At 42.8% G+C, this 19936-nt stretch overlaps 2 protein-coding genes across 6 annotated transcripts in view; both read right to left on the bottom strand.

Annotated features, from left to right (window-relative positions):
* The window catches only part of baiap2a (BAR/IMD domain containing adaptor protein 2a), a 54393-nt gene extending 40806 nt beyond the window's left edge, over positions 1-13587 (bottom strand). For 3 of the 5 annotated variants that reach the window (XM_056408136.1, XM_056408135.1, XM_056408134.1), the window contains exon 1: positions 13372-13585. In XM_056408136.1, the coding sequence (XP_056264111.1) occupies positions 13372-13443 (72 nt within the window). In that variant the 5' untranslated portion in view covers positions 13444-13585. Of the gene's footprint in view, positions 1-13371 lie in introns of all 5 variants that reach the window. The other 2 variants (XM_056408133.1, XM_056408138.1) reach the window with 2 other exon arrangements.
* A 1170-nt stretch (positions 13588-14757) lies between these two features.
* Positions 14758-18951, bottom strand: LOC130189347 (charged multivesicular body protein 6-like). The gene is made up of 8 exons (XM_056408141.1): positions 18746-18951; positions 17810-17919; positions 17452-17539; positions 16922-17008; positions 16460-16525; positions 16081-16161; positions 15168-15243; positions 14758-15054 (listed from the first exon to the last, which is right to left on the bottom strand). Exons 1-8 carry the CDS (start codon positions 18809-18811, stop codon positions 15005-15007), a joined length of 624 nt encoding a protein of 207 aa, XP_056264116.1. The 5' UTR covers positions 18812-18951; the 3' UTR covers positions 14758-15004.
* Positions 18952-19936: the final 985 nt, after the last annotated feature.

Raw genomic sequence — 19936 nt, forward strand, 5'->3', positions numbered from 1 at the left:
GGACGGTCTTTCTGGTCTTGTGACGTCACCACATCAACTGTTCTTGCGCATGAATTTACTCAAATTATTCACTGTAAAATAATTTACAGTGGAGTAGAATGTGTTGCGGTGTTCACTGTTGTTTGGCGTAGGCTACGAATAAACGATAATAAATATACAACGTCTCGTAGCTTTCCTGACCCAGGGTCGCTACAATATGAAGTTATGAATCTTAACCCTCAGTCAAATTGACGTAACGTTATCTTTTAGTAAATAATAAACTCGTTGTGCTCTTTAGATCCTCAAAAACCTAATTATATCATGTTTAGCCGCTACGGAGACGTCAGAGCCAGCGGAGCATTTCAAAAAGTCCTGCCGAGATCAGGCTTCTCTCGGCGGCCACACAGCGCGCTGACCGCCCGGAGCTCAGAGGTCCCGCGAGCAGGACCTCAAATCTCCGTCGCATATCCTTATTAGGCTGAATCTCGATAAACCGACCACAGATTTGATGCTTAAACAACTAACTTCTCGGCTGAAAACATCCTTAAATTACATTCCGTGACTCAACAGTAGTATTTAGAATGTACAGACAAGAATGCATAATAAACGCTGTTCGTCTACAGATCCAAGTGCTAGGGATCGATTGCTTCTGTCTTGCTCGCTGACTTGACCAATCCTGTTCAACAATGAGGTTCGGACCGCCCAGCTCATTTGAATATACGGACACGTAAATGTCACACATAAATAAATGAAGAAATACGTGTGGACACATAAATAGAGATATAAATAAATGAAGAAATACAGAAATGTAGAAATACATTTATTTAATGATGTCCTGTTGAGTTATAACTTATATATATTAATTGCTGTATTTATTTCTGTATTTATACATTTATTCTTGTATTTATTTATTTATTTATACATTTATTTAAGCATTTATTTATTTATTTATACATTTATTTAAGCATTTATTCATTTATTCTTGTATTTATTCATGCATTTATTTATTTATTTATTTATACTTAAGTCATTTTGAGTCCTCCATATCAAACACCCAATGTAACATGTGATCTCTTTCTGACTCTATTCTGCTCTGAACCTCTTTCCTGTGAGGGTGAAACTCTTTTATTTTGCAAACCTCTGAAACCCAACCCCATGTTCCTTAAAGCTGCTCTGAACCTCTCATGCCAAAGTTACAGTGTGTTGATAGTTGTTATTGGACAGTGTTGAGCACGGTGAGTTCTTGAAATAAAGCTTTGTTTTTTACAATATTCTACTCAAAACCTATTTTTTTCTCATTGTTGAGTGCTATTTAAACTGCGCCCCCCCCCCCCCCAAAAAAAATCACCAGCCGCCACTGATACACACACACACAGCGCTGGTTTAAAGAAGGTATCCCTGCCACTGGGAAGATAAAAGACCCACACATCCCTCAGGACCTCACTTAAGAAATGTAAATACCTAAATGTTTCCTCGCTCTGCCTCATTGCTGATGCAGAGTGCATCTCATAAATGAGGAAAAGGTCACGTGAATGTGTGCAAGTCGCACACACATCATTCATGCATCGGCGTGCACTCGCACACACACCTACATGAATACAAGGCGATATAATAAAGAGTGGTGGCGTTTCAAACTTGTGGGAGGATTGCATAACAAAGCAAAGCCCAGTGCAGCATCATTACGAACACACTCTCCCACTGAGGAGGACAAAGGTGGCGGACACAAGCCTGACCACCTTTCTTACACAAACTCTACACACATGGACAGAAAATGCATGCAGTTATTGAACATAAAGCATGAGATTGTGAGCCACGGCTATCACTATGACAAGAGGTGCGTTTGCAGCGGCATGCAGCGAAGGGGAAGAGCAGAAAACACAGCGAGGTCGGTTCTTACTCCATCTCTTCCCATTGTTGCTAAATGTGTCATCCCAGTTCTCTTGCACTACATTGTTCCCTTAATTGTGGTGGTTCATTGGGAAATGGGGCCAGGAGGCACATTACGTTGCGTGACATGAAGAGAGAGAAAATTGCGAGAATTAAGAGGAAATGTGTATATTTAATCATGCCGCGCATATCCCTTCCCATCCAAACACTCGTCTGGATCATCTTTCAATTAAAGAAGGAATGAAATGAGAACTATGTCACAGCTGAAGTGTTAGTCTTTCCTTTGCAGGGACAGAGAAGCCGTCCATTCTGCGGCGGCCTACACGAGGACTGATTTAATTATCAGCACTCGGGCCAAAAATGATAAAGCAGACAATTAAAATGAGGGCAGAGAATTGTCCTCTTCAGAATTAATACAAATGAGTTTGACACCAATTTGTGCTGCGAGGTGAGACGGAGAAAACAATGGAGAACTCGGGAGCACGAGCATAAAGGCTGCAAAAGAAAAAGATTGATCGATATGAATGTTTCCTCAACGTGGAAGTAGCAAACAAGGCCAGAGTGTGTGCGCGACATAGATCGTCAATGCAAACTATGGGATATTAACCCATCTCCACTCATTACACACACACACACACACACAATGTTACGCAAGGGAGGCAATTTCAAAGCCGATTAGAATCAGGGGAAATCGCACACAATCAGATGCCAGGATGCCATCATCATCATCATCATCATCTGTTCCTTCACGCCTTCGCCTCGCTCCTGCCTCCTCAGCCCTTCTTCTACATAGCAACCAGACGCAGACCTGAAAATGCCCAGGATCAGCTGAGCACTGCAGCCACCAATTAATGTATTTGTAGGAAGTGCAGAGGGCACGTCATGTGGCGACAGGCAGCCGGGTCTCATGACATAATCCAGAGGAATGTACAAAAAAGAAAGAAGGGTGTCATGTGCGGACGTACTTATGACAACCCCACAGATAGTCTTTTCTTTCCTTATAAGAAGCAGCGTGGGTTTATGATGGGTGTCAATCAGCTGGATGATAGCTGAGACCTTTAGCATGAACTAACTCCTGTGCCAAGAGAAAGGAGAGAAGAAGAGAAAAGAGAGTCAGGTTTCTGTGTAATCTCCCGTCTGATTGACTCCACCGGTGAGGAACAAGCACGGAGCAGGAAGTGACACCACAGGATCTGGGTGTCTCATCACCTCGGATAAGTCGTTTCCTGCAGGGGAAGCCCTGCGCTGCACATGTTCACACGCTGAAGGAGAACACAGAGACAGTTGCTAATTGTACCGTATCATGTTTTTATACTATTTAGTGACGCTAAGGGATAAAGCTGGAGGCATTACTTGTGGATTGTTTACTGAAAATAAAAACACAGCAGGCCAGAGAAAAAGCCACGTAAACACTTTTACTAGTTTTTGTCGAGGTAACAGTTTTTTTTTTTTTAAGTAAAAATAAATGCCACTTATTTTTGCCTCAGGGAAGCATGTCGGTGCAGTGGATGCAGAGCAATATATTTGCAATGTGTAGGTCAGTTTAAATATTCAGTGGAATTTATTTGAAAGTGCTCTGCAGTGGCGTCCTCCTACAGACCGGCGGACAGTTTTCCACCAACCATGCTTTGCTTCAGTTGCTGTCATTGTCCTCTGATCATCACGCTGCCTTCAGGAGCATGCCAGAAAGACAGCCATTTGTCAGAGGTTGCATTCAACACAAATTGTATTACATTTAGCCGGAAGAATGACAATTTAATCTAAAGTTCATGCTCAAAAATAAACTATTCTATATTTGTTTATCCATTTCCTCATAAGGGTTAGTAGCAAATCGTTATAAAATCTAGATCAACATCACTTCTTTGAGATAACGGGAGACAACACAGCGGGGGATTTGGAGTCTGGCAATTCCTGCAGAGCAACTGCACAAGTGAACCCAGCCAACTTCCTTTTTGTAAGACACAAAGACAGGTTGGAGAACTTTCTAAAGTAATCTGCAGGTACACATTCATGAGAAGATGACAGGAAGAAGTTTGTCCTTCTTGCATACCTAAAGCGTTACTAATGCTGCAGCAGGCCCAGCATGTGCTTTTCTAGCAGCCAGAATCAGTGGCGGTGCGTCCATAGGGGGCGCTAGGGCGCCGCCCCTCTTAAAATTTTGAGATGAAAAAAAATCCTGTCAAAAAACATTATATGCCAAATCATTTAAATAGTAAATATACCGTGTTGACGCGCTAAATGTGTGTGGGAGACCGTCAGCCTGTCAACAACCACTTAAGTTAATATGAAAAAATATAATATATTGCCACTCATTATCACGGAGAGAAGCCCCTCCCCTTTTTCGGGACACCGGCCCAATGTGTGTGTACGGGAGCGAGAAAACATTTCAGTCGTTTCGGCAAGGACGGCTTCTCATTGGCGGATGAAACGTGAATCTTGGGCCACAAAAATGTGCGCTCATTGGCCAATGACATCGTTTTATTATTTCACGTGACTGGACTATTCGGCAGATCAGAGACCAGTATCTTCCCTCAGCCCAGAGAGCTCCACGGAGCTACAGAGCAGGTTGCTAACGGAGCTGGTTAGCTGGAGTTCAGTGAGTAATGCGCTGTTTAGTTTCCCCTGTCTGTTGTTCCAAAGTCCTGGGACTGAAACTCTCTGGACTACAACGGGGTGAGGGATCTAAAGAGCTTCAGACAAGTGTAAAGCACGAATCTTGCCGCAGTTATCTAGCTAAGAGCATGAAGCTAACTCGCTAACAGCCTGAAGCTAACCCTGTTTGCAGAGCAGAGCAGCAGAAGGAGACCGAACTGGCATCGAAAACACAACGAAGAAGTTCTGAAAAACAGACACATTCCCTCCAGAATAATGGAAACAGGCTGGTTACAGACATGATTGACTTTAACCAGAGAGTTATTGAGAAGTTTGACCACTTTAAAGAGAGGAGGGCTACTTTTCTTTACAGTAGTGGCTCTACTCTGTCAAACACACAATGTAACATGTGATCTCTTTCTGACTCTATTCTGCTCTGAACCTCTTTCATGTGAGGGTGAAACTCTTTTATTTTGCAAACCTCTGAAACCCAACCCAATGTTCCTTAAAGCTGCTCTGAACCTCCCATGCCCAAAGTCACAGTGTGTTGATAGTTGTTATTGGACAGTGTTGAGCACGGTGTGTTCTTTAAATAAAGCTTTGTTTTTTTTACAATATTCTACTCAAAACCTCTTTTCTTCTCATTGTTGAGTGCTATTTAAACTGCGCCCCCCCCCCCAAAAAAAATTCACCAGCCGCCACTGGCCAGAATACCAGGTGAATATGTGTCTTTCCCAAAGTTGTATTGAGGAGAGAAAGCTTCTCAACACCGTGGGCTGACAGAAGAACGTGCTGTTTGAGAGCAGCTCCCGTGTTCTTTTGTTATGGAAGAGTCCCGAGCAGGGGCGGCTTGTCCATAAGGGCGATTGGGGCGACGCACTGCCTAGGGGGAAAAGAACAAAGAAAAGAAAAAAGTCGCATTCTACCACTAGACGTCTGATCTGCCTCTGTATGTCATTGTCCAATCAGGTAACAGTCATTCAGTCAGCCTAAAGTCGTGCTTCAAATGGCCACGCCCCTTCTGGGGCGACTTTGGGCGAAATGAAAATCGCCCCAGACCTCTCCCATTGACTCAAATGTTAAACCCATTTTTTTTTCACAAAACAGAGCTCTCAATGCATTCTCTATGGCTTCCGGGAGGACTCGCCCCTCCAGGTCTTGTCATAAGTAATCGACATAAAAGCGTATCAGTACGTCATCAATTCTTTCTTTGAAAGAGACTCCTTTCGGTCGGCGTAACAATGAAGACACATTGGCAACAAAGAAGTCGGACCTCCTAGAGCAGCGGTCGCCAACACGTCGATCGCGATTGACCGGTCGATCTCGGAGACGTTCGCTGTCACTCTCCAAAATAAAATGAAAATAAAATCAGAAACACATTGTTCCTCATTCTCGAACATTTTCTAAAGTCTCTTCTGAAACGTTTTCTTCCTGACGATCGACGTCAGAAAAGATCTCCGCCTGATTTTAATGAACGCCTGTAAACGGGTTCTCTGACAGCCGTGTTGTCAGCTGTGCTCCCTGAAAGAGGAACGTACCACTACAGGTGAGGCGCAGGGGAAATGCAGAAAGACCTTTATTGATAACTTCACATATTACACAAGGTCAAAGTACAAAGACATAAAACTAAGTCATCAATAAATAAATGTTGAGATGCCTGTACCTTAGTGTAAATGTTTACGTTACGGCATTAACAAGTTGCGCCTGCGCGACAGCCGAGATTCTTGGCGACTTGCCAGGTCTTACCTCCGTGAGTTCGGCTTTTCTGGTGTTGCCCTTCAAAACAAAAGCTCAACATTGAGCTTTTTTCTTGTCTGGTGGAGCAATCTGGTTTACTTGAAAGTGATTGCAATTGTATTTCTTCTATTATTTGAAAAAGCACAGATGCAGGAGTCACAAATGGGGATCTCATATTTATTATTATTATAATTATTTAAATCTTGTTGAAAAAAGTCACTAAATCAAAGACCAGGAGCTGGATTACTGACATCAGCTCACAGACTGCCTCCGACTGTCTGCTTATGAACTAACTACAAGCTCACAGACAGAGTTCAGTCACAGCCGTCACACTGACTGGAGTCACATGACTTGATGGCATTGTGACGAAGCTACACACAGACAGCTGTCTGAAGGTCTGTGGTTTTGGGTTAATCATTATCAAAAAAATTGCCCCCCCTGAGAATTTTTTCAGGAGCCGCCACTGTCCATGACCATAAGTCTGGAACCACCCCTTCCTAAGATGGGTCCACTGTGACACCACACACTCTTTATAAATATTAGGGATGCGCCGATCCATATCGGCCGATATTCCCATTATCGGTTTTGATCGGCGTTCTCAAAACGGCCGATCAGATGACGTAACATCTGCGAGAACTATCAGACGTTTCAATCACAATGGAGACGATGCGCCCGGCGAGGGCCGCAGAGTGAGAGGTCCACGAGGGGATCCTCACGCACCGAGCGGCGTCCCCGTACAGAGTTGAATCTCTGCGTTCAACTCAGCCGACACTCACATGTCTGAGCCCCTAGAGACTGATGCTCACGGTAAACACATTCGATCGGGAGCAAAGAGGGTTTTGATAACGTTAGCGGAAGGATTTAAGTGACAACATCCGGTTTTGCAAAGTTAGCGGAAAGAACCACGTGAAACAACATCCGTTTATCAAAATAAGATGTCGACAAATCATACACTAACATATAAAAGTAAACAATGAACTGATTTTGTATCTTTATAGATCGTTTCTGAGATTTAACTTAAATTATGCTAACATTAAAACATTTTTACTGTACCAAGGAAGAGTTTATAAAAAATAAGTCCTGTATATAGATTTCCCCAAGAGTTCCAGGAAATGAATGATGCAGATGTGTTCCATACATATCTGAAATCCCCTACAATAGCAATCAAACAATTTTAATGTATCAATTAGAACTTTTTCAAAGTAAAAGTCCTAAATGTTTAAAGAAATCTGTAATTTCTTTAATGTTTGAGGTGCTATATATATGTATTTCCTCATAGTCCTCATAGCAATAATGCTACACAATAAATAGAATGCTTCAATCGACACCGTGATCGGTGATCGGTATTATCGGATCAGCAGATACTGATTTCAGTGATCGGCACCAAAAAACCTGATCGGTGCATCTCTAATAAATATATATATACACACACAACTATATATATATATACACACACACACACACACATATACATACACACACAGAAAGGTACAGTCTTATCATTTTAAATACGTTGTTTAGTTGCAATGCAGAAGACAAATAGCATCGAGTCATCTGACGTGTGCTGAATATAAAACGGGAGTGAACTGCTTAGTCACGTCGGAGGTGCCGCCCACCTCGCAAATAAAAGTATTTCCTACACGTTGGTAAATGTTTGTCAAAAACAAACATTTTAAGAGGGTTTTTTTACCGATGGAAACGTGTCGGACTCAAATCAGACATGAGGCTCGATGACCCCAAAGTCATCTACAAGGAGTCTCAGGAAAGGAAAGACCAAGTCACCTCTCACAGGCTCCGTGTCCTGCCCCCACTGTCGATCTGCAGCGTGCATCCTGCCCTCGCAAAACAAATCATTTGCTCGCCAGAGACCAACTATTTACCGTGTTTGTTTGCTTTCATCTGCAGCCAGTGTGACCGAACTCCCCCCTCTACTCAGCCCGGCATCAGGCCCTCAACTAACCCAACACAGGCAGCGGTTACCACAGCAACCAAGACCCAGGCGTATTGGCAAGCTTCAGTTCTTTGACACCCGTTCATTTTGGTGGCGGAAAGAAATGCATTAACCTGACATCCATGAAAAGAAATGACTTCTAATGAATTGTGAAAAACTCAAAAGCTCAAAAAAATGAAGATGACAAACTGACGGCAGCAGAGATTGTTGTTTCTCCAAATGACCATCAAAGGGAACTTTAAGTGTGGGTTGCTCCACTTCTTCGATGAAGAGGATCTCTGCAAATTCACATTTTGCACGGCAGCTTTGAGGCTTTCAGGAAGGCCGTTTATGGCTTATGGATGTATTGTGTGACCTCCTCCTGGCCCGATATGGACAGAACACCATGTAGCGAGTGCTTGACAAACGCCAAGTCAAAGTACACGTCTCCTAGTGAGGTGTCCCACAGGGACAAGCAAGAACATGATCTACATTGTTGACACACTAGAAGTACAGGGAACGCCATGGCAGTGATTGTGTGTATTAGTCCCTTTACATCCCAGTGGGGAGGTTTCACAGGGTGTAAATGCGCTCTCCAAAAGGAACAGTCAAACCATGTGGGTATGCAAAATGAAGTTACTTTCTGCACAATAGCGCGACTGGCCCGGGTCTCACAGAAACCCTGTGGGGGTCGGCTCAGAGAGCCTGGGGGGTGCAGGATGGCCAATGCTACAGAGACATGCAGTCGGCCATAACTTATACATGCGAGGCCATTGTCCACTGCAACAGTACTTGGTGAAATGTTGTCTCTGCTTCCGTGTGTCTCATTCTGTGTAATTACAGCTTCACCCTCCACAGTAATTAGGGACCATTTCAACAAGGATGTGGAATGTCTCCATCTAAGTTTCCTTCTCTTCGTCTTCTTCCCTCTTCTGCTCCCACAATAAGCATTTGAATGCACTCTATAAAAGCCAATTATCACGTGTGCCATTTTTTTGTGACAGGTCACATTTTGGACAATCCCCATGTCAACGGAAGGTGACTGCACAGATGTCGAGTACGTTCTCGACACGGACGTCGAGTCTCTTCTTTATCCTCTCGACTTTGATTAAACCTGCTCGGCTTCTTTTGCAGTCAACGCAGTGCAGCCTTGGATTTAGCGGTGAACATCTCGCGTCTCAGTCCTTGAAAAAGCAGTGAGGAGCAAAAGAAAAGAGAGCATGTCTCTAAACCACCCACCCCCGGCCGTGCAGAGAAGGTGGGTGTGTGGAGCAATAGTCCTTTCTCTGCATCGCAGTCAAAGGCACAGGGAACAGATCTGCTGTTCCACAGGCAGTGAACGTTATGATATCTCCTGCAGTACATAATGCAATCTCTTCAGGGCCCTGGGCACCAGCAGGCAGAGACTTGTTGAAACACTAGATTCTGGAGGCAGATGTTCAGGAGTGGAAGTCAATTAAAACTCCATTAAATTGCATATTATGAAAGGAAAGCAGCGCTTGATGCGATATCCTTCTATGAAAAAACTAGAAAAGGTAAACAATGTGATGGATGGCGACATCATTCGAGTGACTCTAGACAGCTTCTTAATGCAGCGACACACAGCAGCGTACAGGAGAGCGGCTGGTTCACACCGAACCCCTTGTGGGCCTGTAATGAAGCATTTCTCATCAATTACAACAGGTCCAACATCTCTCATTAAACTCGGAGACAAAATCCTTTGCTCTCCCTCCGTCTCACTCGCCGTCTCCAGCGCTTCACTTACTGCCCGTCTTTTAGCACATTGATAGGACAGAAACACATAAGGACAATGGCACGTTGTTGCTAAGAGACCACCTGTTCAGATCTTCCACATGAGATTGTGGCGAGTCCTCTTATCATTATATCATTCAATCGAGTGTAGCGAATGTCACGGCAATGTTTTAACCGAGAGAGAGAGAGCATTATATAACAGCATGTCTTTTAAGCAGGAAAACTGCAGTTCAGATCAGGCGTTTATTTCTTTAGATACATTTTGTTTTTAATCAGACAGCCGACTGCAACGGTATCAGACTCATGACACCAAGAAGATCCTATAACCGGAGAGGATTGAGTTTGACGTCAAACAACTATTTTGCCGTCCTCAAAACAGCCATTTGAGAAAATGGCGTCCACCGCTTTCCAGACGGTGTTGACAGTCAGGGAGTGGCGTGGCATGGGAAAATGAGTGTTGTCCTGAGGGCTGCAGGAGAGGAGACACTCCCTTCCATTCCCTTACCTGCCAGGGTGTGTTCAAAACCTGCAACACACAAAACCTCCCTGACAAAGACTTTGAATAAACACAAGTTATACTGTGCTAAAAGGGTGTGTTCAACTGCCTCGCTTCCATGCAACCTTCCACAAGCCTGAGTGTTGGAGTTATGAATGAAAAAGGTGACATTATAGACTCATAAAACACACAGCCCCATTCTTCTTCAGCCGCTAGTCTGATGTATCCGCTTGTTCCCCTCAGTGTGTGTGTGTGTGTGTGTGTGTGTGTGTTATGTGTATGCGTGTCCCCTCCCCCCACACAGCGCTCAGACTTCACCCGTCGGCATGTTAAGGCGCTTGACCCGGTCACCGTCTCTCTCAGACACAGATGACGAGGCCAGCTGGTGGAGATGACCACACACACAAGCATGTAAGTGAGTCACAGAGGATTACTCCTGGATTGCTGGGTTTCACCAGGTTGACTCCCCTGTTGATTACCATAAATAAAAAAAACCCAGAGGAGTGCCTCTGGTCCTTAAGGAACTGTGTTTGCAGGTAGATGCTGAATCTCCAGTCTCACCGTGCTTACAGTCCCAGCCCTGTTAAACACACACTTTCAACTCGCTGGGCTAACATGAGTCACAGCGGTGCAGTTACCCCCCTCTCCTCCTCTGCGATTACTCAGTATCTGCCCAGCTGCTGGCTGCAATGACTTTGCAGCCACTGTGCGTTTGTAGATCTCCCCTCCCTCAGGAGAGGTGTGTTGGTGTACGACACAGAGGAAAACAATCAATGTCTGCTGAGGCTTTCAAACTGGTAACACGGAGAGAAGCGGGACAGGTTATAGCGGGCAGCCAGTGTTATGGAAGACCCATTTATCCCCCCTCCCAAAGTTGGTGTTAAGTGACTGGCTGCTTAGAGATGGTCCAACAGCTGGCGGTGCAAGCAATTATATACAAAAGTAAAAAGCCACAAAGAGTCAAGAGGTACAACACTGTGAAGAGAACTTTAGGGACATCAATAGAGTCTCAGTCTGCACTATGTTAAGGAATATCCACTCATTGTGCCCTTCTGTCTGTGCCACTAATGACAGGGTGAACTTTCTGTGCACTTTCATGTTTCAGAAGCCTTGCAGCTCGACCGTTCCCTCAATGTGGCGGACAAACCCATGAAACTAAAGTTGACCGTGTGCACTTCAACTACAGCCAATTTCAGTGACAAAACACGCTGATTAAAAGATAAAACAAGTGTGGTTTTGAGAGTGGTTTTGAGGGCACCTACAAACATGCAGTGACAGACTGACGTGCATCATCATTGAGATATGGCGAGTCCAATTTAAGCCATCTCTTTAAATATTAGAAGGATGCTCATGAAACTTGCTGTTACCCTGCGGCGTTGGTAAAGAAAGCACGAGGAAAGCCAAACAAGCAGTGACTACATATGACACTCTGAGCCCTCTGAGCTTTTGCCACAGGGTCAGGTCCCCAGTGTGGAAGAAGGTCTGCGTCTCTCCACTCTGCCGCCGGACTCTGACAGGGTGCTTTCACCCTCGAGAAAGAGCCCCACTGCTGGGCTTGTGCTTGAAGGAGCAAGACCATCTCCAGAAGGACCAGTCCCCCCCAAAGGGTTCGGGATCCAGGCACCTCCAGTGTGTCTCTGTGTTGATGAGCCCACATTTGTAGGTGTAAATACTTGTACAAAACCCAACAGAGCATGGCACATAGTTCACAATAATTAAAAAAAAGGATACCCTGTAGGTTATGAGACCAATTCAGGACAGAAATAGCCACCTGAAACATGTGCTTCCCCGATTGGCTCTAAAAGAAGCAGCAGTCGTCAGTCACTCTTGGCTCATCCGACCTCCTTACCGATATAAGTATATCCCCTGTAGGAGAACGAACACCCTCTACCCATCCTTGGCCTTCTCTTCGCTGCATTACAGATGCATGGGGGCAGTTCAAATGAAAGTACCATTGAAAGGTTATTGTGTGCGAGTGAGAATATATTAAAAGCGACTTCCTCCAGTATCAGAGAGCTCTAATCAAAAAAGAAACCGGAGATTATCACAAGACATTGAGGTGTGGAGCCCTCATAACCTGAAGGCCTGCGATTCTGAAACATGGCATCATGAACCAACGCCTGGACCTAGTTTGAAGGATGTATCGCAACTATTGCTGAAAGGATTTGTCGATGAATGGATCAGATGTTCAGCAAACAGTCAATTGGCAACACTTGTCATAGTCAATTCAATGTTTCAGTCACTATCAAGCATTTATAAATGACTAACTCCCCACATTAGCTGGTTCTCTGCATTCTACATCATTGCAAATTGAAACATTTCGGGATCTAAGGAAATTAATTAATAATGTTTTTATTTGTATTAATCTTTTTACTGTTTTCAGGTACAATTATCAAAAAAATGATGCTTAGACACTGCTCCGATAGTATTACTTGTGTATACTATATATCCTGATAGTATGTGTTCCCAGTGCTGCAGAGTTCACACAGTTCTTTGGGCAGAACAGGTTTGAATGTTGAAACTCCTATGGGGCAAATGTTTACTTGTTGCAACAAATCAGCCCAACCTTCTCTGCCCGTCAAAAACTGACTTCTGGAATGCAACATGTCCCCATTTGGGCATGAAAGCTAGGTTCAGAAATCTCGTGAGCTCTTAGGAATAGCCTGCCTGGAGGAATACAATAGGCCAACACGTCGGAAAAGAATGAATTAAGTTTAATTGCATTTTAACCTGAGAGGTGTTGCCGAATATAGAGAAGAAATGTGTGGAGGTGGAGGACAAATACAAACTACCCCTCCCCAAAAAGAACAACAACCAGCTGAGCTACGGTGCCTCTCCCTAAAGAGATTATCGTTCAAAAAAACAAAAAAACGACAAGGCTCCGAATGCGTCTTGGCCAGTTAATAAACACACCTGATTGACGGTGTAATTACATCGTGTCTGACAGCTGGGCTCGTACATACGGACCTCAAAACTTTACTCATTAGTGGAATCTTACCTTATAGACATTTTCCGTCATGCGGTGAACCTCGTCGGTGCGAGACATCGTGAAGTCTTCAGCCAGGACCATAAACGGTTCTTTCCTTCAAACGTGTATCCGCGTAAAATGAGTCGACTGGGTAACACACGAGTTCGCTCAAACAATAAGCGAGGCAACGCGCCCGTGAGAGGGAGATGATACTGCGCTCCCGAAACCCCACTCCAACTAAACACACCTTCCCTCGCCTCAGCTGACAGCCCGCTGCTGCCTTCACGGTCCCCGCGACAGCTTAGTTTTTTTCGCAGTTCACACGCGCAGGAGAAGAAGCGTCTGGAAATAAAGTCAAACAATGCCGGGAAATGACGGAAACATTGTACCCGTGTCATATAGCATATAACAACACTTAGACGTTGTCCAAGTAGTAGATAGATGTATGCAGGCATGCCATTTATTGTATGTGCTAAAGTTGACGACCACTACATTGGTAGTGTGGTCTTTAATTATAATTTATTTTTGGATAAAGGCTAGCATTAAATCATGTCAGAAGTAGAATGATATGCCGGTATATTCCATGTTGACATGGATCCAGTGTACACTTCGTTCAAAACCCCCTACAAATATTTCCAACAGCATAAGAATGCAGCACCATCTTATCAAAGTGCACATTTGGTGCACGCCCCCCATATTTCTGTACCAAATGAGTTCCACCATTGCTATAATGTGCAGAAGTAAAACAGAAAAAAACATGTCATATTAAAATGAAGTTCTTGCCACAGAAAAATAACTATGTATTATATTACTGTCTATTGATTCTGCATTTTGGTAAGATGAGCTGAAAAAAAGTTCTCTCAAATTCACATTCATCTAGTCATCATATAGGCAACGATTGCACAGGGTGATTAAATACCCTGTAATGTTGTCCTCAGAGCAAATAAGCAAATTAAACTTGTTTGTGTACTGTTGCTATCATGTGCAGCCTACACAATGATTGTTATCCACTTGAAGTTCCTCTTCTCTATCTTTACAAAAGACAACCTTATGTATACAATTGCATTGCATTCATACTGGTTGTTTTCAGTAAAACTCTAGGTGATGTTTGTCTCACAGTGGAAACTTTGTGTTAGCTTCATTGTACATGCCAATTAGAGTCTAAGTGCCCACTTAGTGTAGGATTGTAAATACCATACTGGTTTTCTTGTCAAATATCCCCCACACATCAGCAAAAGGAGTTGTTTCTACTTTCTGCCAATAACCACATACACTTTACCGATGGGATGTGAAGGAACACACCTTATTTATAAATTGTTGAGGCAAAATAAAACTAGCAAAGAGCGCCCCCTTCTGGAAAAAGCATGAAACACAAGATGAACATGTATGTAAAACATATCAACTCAGAAGAAAACATACTGTGGTCATAGCTCAATTTAATATGGAAAACAACTGACATGAATGTGTAAAACATCTACAAATGTCCGTTCTTTCTGTAAACCTATTACCATAAGAGTTACAATGTGACATGGCTTTGCGAACACAAGTCCATTATGTAGATACTTCAGGTGAGCACCGATGTGTGCAGGTCCCACCTAGTGAAATAAACAGAGTGCCCATCTGTACAAAGACAGCCTCCTCTTCATCACAAATTGATTCTGTTCTAGGCTGATAACATTTCTCTGTCTGGCGTGTCCTTTGCGACTCTCCGCTCTAGAAAAGAAAGTCAAAGTAAAGCAAATAAGATCCATCTGGCGACAATTCCTGTACAAATATACAAAGTGTGAAGAATGGTTCATGATGTGAAATAAGAAAAACAACCGTACCTGGTTCAGTGTTAGCTGCCTCCGGGACATCTGGTACGGGCTCAGTTGGGATGTCTGGAAGTGCTACATCTTCTCCCTGTTCCAGGAGAGGGGACAGAGTAACAATACGTGTTACAATAATAGAGGTTACAATGACCTGCTAAGAAAGGCACACAAGTATTTATTTGCCGAGCTGAACATTTGTTTTTTTACTCCCAAGTCATTTACCTCCCTTAATGTCCCTGATTACCACTGCATGTTATAATAGTTTCAAGTCACGTATTATTTTACCAAACTTGTTTGATGGTATCTCCAAAACATTTAAATAGATGAACCGCTAAAAAGAATTATTGCATTGCTTGCTGCCTTTTCCATCAAAGTGAGAAGACTTAGAAATATAATCTGTGTCTGTGTTCAAGTGTGAAACACAATCATTTTAGGAGTTTGAAAGGCTTAAGAGTGTGTGTCATTTGGAATAGCAATTATATCACAAAAGAGGAAACATCTGCTGAGGTTTTAATTATTACCAATCAACCAAATTCATCACAACTGTTTCTATTATACAGCCTGTTATTACATACACATTGTGATGTTGTAGCCTCTGATGTATTCTTCTCCCGAGAGACAGATAATGTACAAATCTGGTCAAAATAACAGCGTGCAGTGTGGATATGAAATCCGCACTTGACTTAACTCTGAATTACAAATTTAAAAACATCACTGCTCCAGATAACGCGCTACAGTCAGTGGCAAACAGTTGTAGCCTTCAGTTACACCAGGCCTCAGTGTGTGTGTGCGTGTGTTTGTATGTGTATGTGTGTGTGTGTGTGTGTGACTATAAATGTCAAGAGCGGTGTGTTCCAGGGAAAGATCCCGCACTGGTCACCAACCCTTCTCTGTGTAATAAAGGTTAAACATGCAGTGCGACGCCCACCTGAGTGATGGCTTCCAGCTCTGCTAGAACCGCCTCCTCGTCCTCCTGCGTCAAGGCGCCAGCCAGCATTTCATCTATTTGCTGCAGGAGCAAAAATAAATGTATAAGCTGACAGCTCGTTGACTGACAGCTCAGTTGTTTCTTTTGCTGACTGACTATAAACATGTAGTTATCTATCCAATATGTCGGAAGGTTCTAGATCAAAGCAGTCTGCAGGCTCGTAGGGGATATTGTGACATGCCTCGGCCAACGGGACATGTTGTAGATTACATCAATGTCTTTCCAAAATGTCATCACTTCATCATTTTATTCTCTTCGATATTGAATCAGTTCAACCTTGAGTGCAAGTGGACGTTTGTGACACCAAGCAGACATGTACCCTTTGATATTCAATTGATTCCTGGGTCTCATCCAGGATTCTCTCCACATCTTCGATTGACATGATCTGTCACAAACAGGAAAAGGAAGCTGATATTACAGAGGGAAAGTGTTTTCGGATGAAAAGTGTTTTCCTCACATTCTGACAGGCCTGTGGATTTCCAGGGCTAGATCTGTATGCTGTATCCAAGGATGTGCTGCCGTCACACCGCTGTAGTCACGGCTTTGCTTTTTCATCTCTTAATCTTCAAACAATGTGCACCAGCTATGCTAAGCACTAACCACAAGCTTTCTCTGCTGCTCAACCGTCGCCAAAAGGATCACATTGAATAAAGTGTGTTTATCAGTTGAAACTTTGATATTACTGAAGTATACTTTTGCATATCTAACACGTGTGGGGGTATTATTATCACATGGTTGTGAAGGGCATATTTTTAAAAACAAAAGATGAAAGCATATCTACCTCGTGCATACTCTTCAGACAATCATTGCCAACCTGAAGTCCCTCGATGAATCTCGCCTCAATTTGCATGAACTCAATATCTTGAACCTGTTGAACGTTATTATAATGTAAAAGATAGAAATTGCACAAATATAGACATTCAAAACAAACAAACAAAATAGATTATCGAAAATAGTATGCTGCTTTAATTCTCTCATTCTACATGAACTACTACTGGCTGATTATGTCATATACAGCATTATAACACCAATACGTACTGACTACATTTCAGACCGCTATGTACCATAAATTAAGTTAATGGCAGCACCTATCATCATCTGCACATTTTCCATCTTATTTTAAGATTGCATTTTGCAGATAATCTGAAAGCAGAACATGAGAAAACAAACTTTGAAAGATTTTACTTTTATTTTAATATTTCAAATCCCATCGAACAAGCTCCTTGCTCTTTAAAACTATAAATCTGAGGGACTCGGGCTTGAAGACTCAAGATGTGATGATATCAAAAAGCGTAATTGCACAAAACTTACCATCCTCTCTAGGTTTGATATCTGATTTTCAGTCTTGTCTAGTAGCTGATCTTGATATCGCTTTTTCTTAAGAAGCAGCAGCGCCTTTCTGCAATAACAAATAAAAACAATGAAAGAAAACACAACACAGCAAAAGAGAATATTTTTTTCAGTTTATAACATTGCATACAGAATAAAATGGATAATATCATTGAGCCCACGGCGAGATCTGCACCTCAGGAGATTTCAAATGTTTCTGTGTGTGAAGCTCTGCACGTACTGTCGTTTTCTTAATCAAAACCTACCGACAGTGTTCCTGATTAAAATGGCAACCCCCCCGACTACGTGCACTGAATGGGGCATCTTGTGTAACGCTTACTCTTTCTTTCCATCATTTAGCAACTGCTTTGCCAGAAGTCGCTCTGTCTCCAGCTGGAGGGTGACTCTCTTCTGGTACTGCTTCAGCTTATCTCTCTGCTGCTTTAATTGCTGGGGGAAGCAAACACAAAGTCAGGTGCATCTTTAAGTAGGCCGAATGAAGTAATTAACCTACATCCTAAATTACATTATAATGTATTGGCATAATAGGGTGACCAGCCGTCCTCTTTTCCCCGGACATGTCCTCTTTTTGAGACTAAAAAAACGTCCGGGATTTTGCTTCGTCGGATATTTGTGTTTCTCTGGGTCTTTCACAAACTAGTTATTAGGCCCTTACAAGTTTTGGAAATGGTATCTCCCTTACGTTCCACCTTTTGCGCGAGCTCTGACGGTATAGAGAACAGTCATTGGTCGACCGATCTCAGGGTTGCCAGATACACGATAATTATCCTCCAAATAGCCTTTGGTACGATACTTCAATTCAATTCAATTCAATTGCCGCCTCCAAAAGTTGCATTGTTTATAGCATATGACATCTTTTTTATTTGTTATGATTATTGCTTCAATATATGGACAAGACACATAAAAGAAGCGCTGGACTAAATGCCACAAAAAAGATTTGTTTTACATTTGCACTTGTGTGTCCTCTTTTTCACAAACTCAAATCTGGTCACCCTAATGTATAATATGTTGTGATTACCACATATTTGACAATGTGTCAACAGGGTTATAAAGGAATAACAGTGTTTGCTCGTAACGTGACATAGCCTACAGTCGATTATGTTGCCCATGCAGATGACGGACAACACCTCTCCTTAGCTAACGTGAACTTTGGAAAGGAAATTGAATTACAGAGTAAATGCCTTGCTCGTGGGCTCACGTTAGTCAGCCAAATGTCAACGGGACTAAGCTGCCGCTACAGCCGCTCTCAGCTCACCAAGATGGCTTTGTCTTGTTCCGTTACACGCGTAGGTCGACTTTTTCTCCCAAAAACGTTTCCCATTATTGAGCCACATCCCCTCCACCTCCTCCTTCATCAACAGACACGTTATTACATGTTATGGAACATTGTATCATGATAATAAACAGCCCGAAAGCGGCTAGCAGGCTAACCGACTTCCACCATGTCCACACGGTGTCCGTGATTCCTACGGCAAGCGAAGCAGGACACTGGGTTGGAAGTCTGTAGTATTTGACTCCCCCCAATCTGGAACGCCGACTAACATTGCCTCGTGTTATTAACCTGATAGAGCAGCCATATCACTGTATATATAACTGTACATCATTTGACATAAAGCAGCATGTATGGCAGCACATGTTGAAGCACATGTAGCAGCATGACCTACGGGTCGGGTTCCGTGGAAAGCTCCGGACCCCCCGGAGGGTCCAGGATCAGCACCTCGGACAGCAATCACGAGAAAATGACCCAACTGACGGATCACTGCTGATTATAATACACGTGTATAGTTTTAATTGTACAGTTTCTAGTGTACCTGAGTTTAGTTTTGACCAGATTAATGAAGGGGGAACACCCCAGGCAACAAAATAGTATTCATGCACAAGTCAATAAACTTTTTTTTTATTTGTTGCTATACTATAGTGGAAAGAAAACATCCTGGAACATGCACATGTAGTTCTTTATTTTACGTCATATTTTGTCAGCCAATAATCTCCACCTCAGCAGCAATTACATATATCAAACTTTCCAGTTTGATTTCTATCTATATTCTGAAGGTTTTTCAGAGGGTTTTGTTCATATACCATGCAGCCTGGAGAGAAAGAGATAACCACAATTCTCTTTTAAAACAACTTTGACTTTAATGTCAACAAAATAAAACAATAATTGTTAACCTGGCTTTATCCAACGAAAATATCTGTTCTGGGAATGTATGCAAATTAACACATTTGTTGAGATAATGCATGATTTGCACATATAACCCTCCTATTGTGTTCATTTCTTCCCCCTTACTTTACTGTTCTTGCTCAAATTTGACCGGTCTGTTTTATCACCGTGTTGATTGTTGATTGTTTAATGATATTGTCCAATGTTGCAACACTCGCCATGACAGATTCTTTGTACGTCGTTCTGATTAACTGCTCTTACATTAACACAAAGACATAAATCTTC

This window comes from Pseudoliparis swirei, chromosome 23 (assembly GCF_029220125.1).
Source record: "Pseudoliparis swirei isolate HS2019 ecotype Mariana Trench chromosome 23, NWPU_hadal_v1, whole genome shotgun sequence".
NCBI classification, from domain to species: Eukaryota; Metazoa; Chordata; class Actinopteri; order Perciformes; family Liparidae; genus Pseudoliparis; species Pseudoliparis swirei.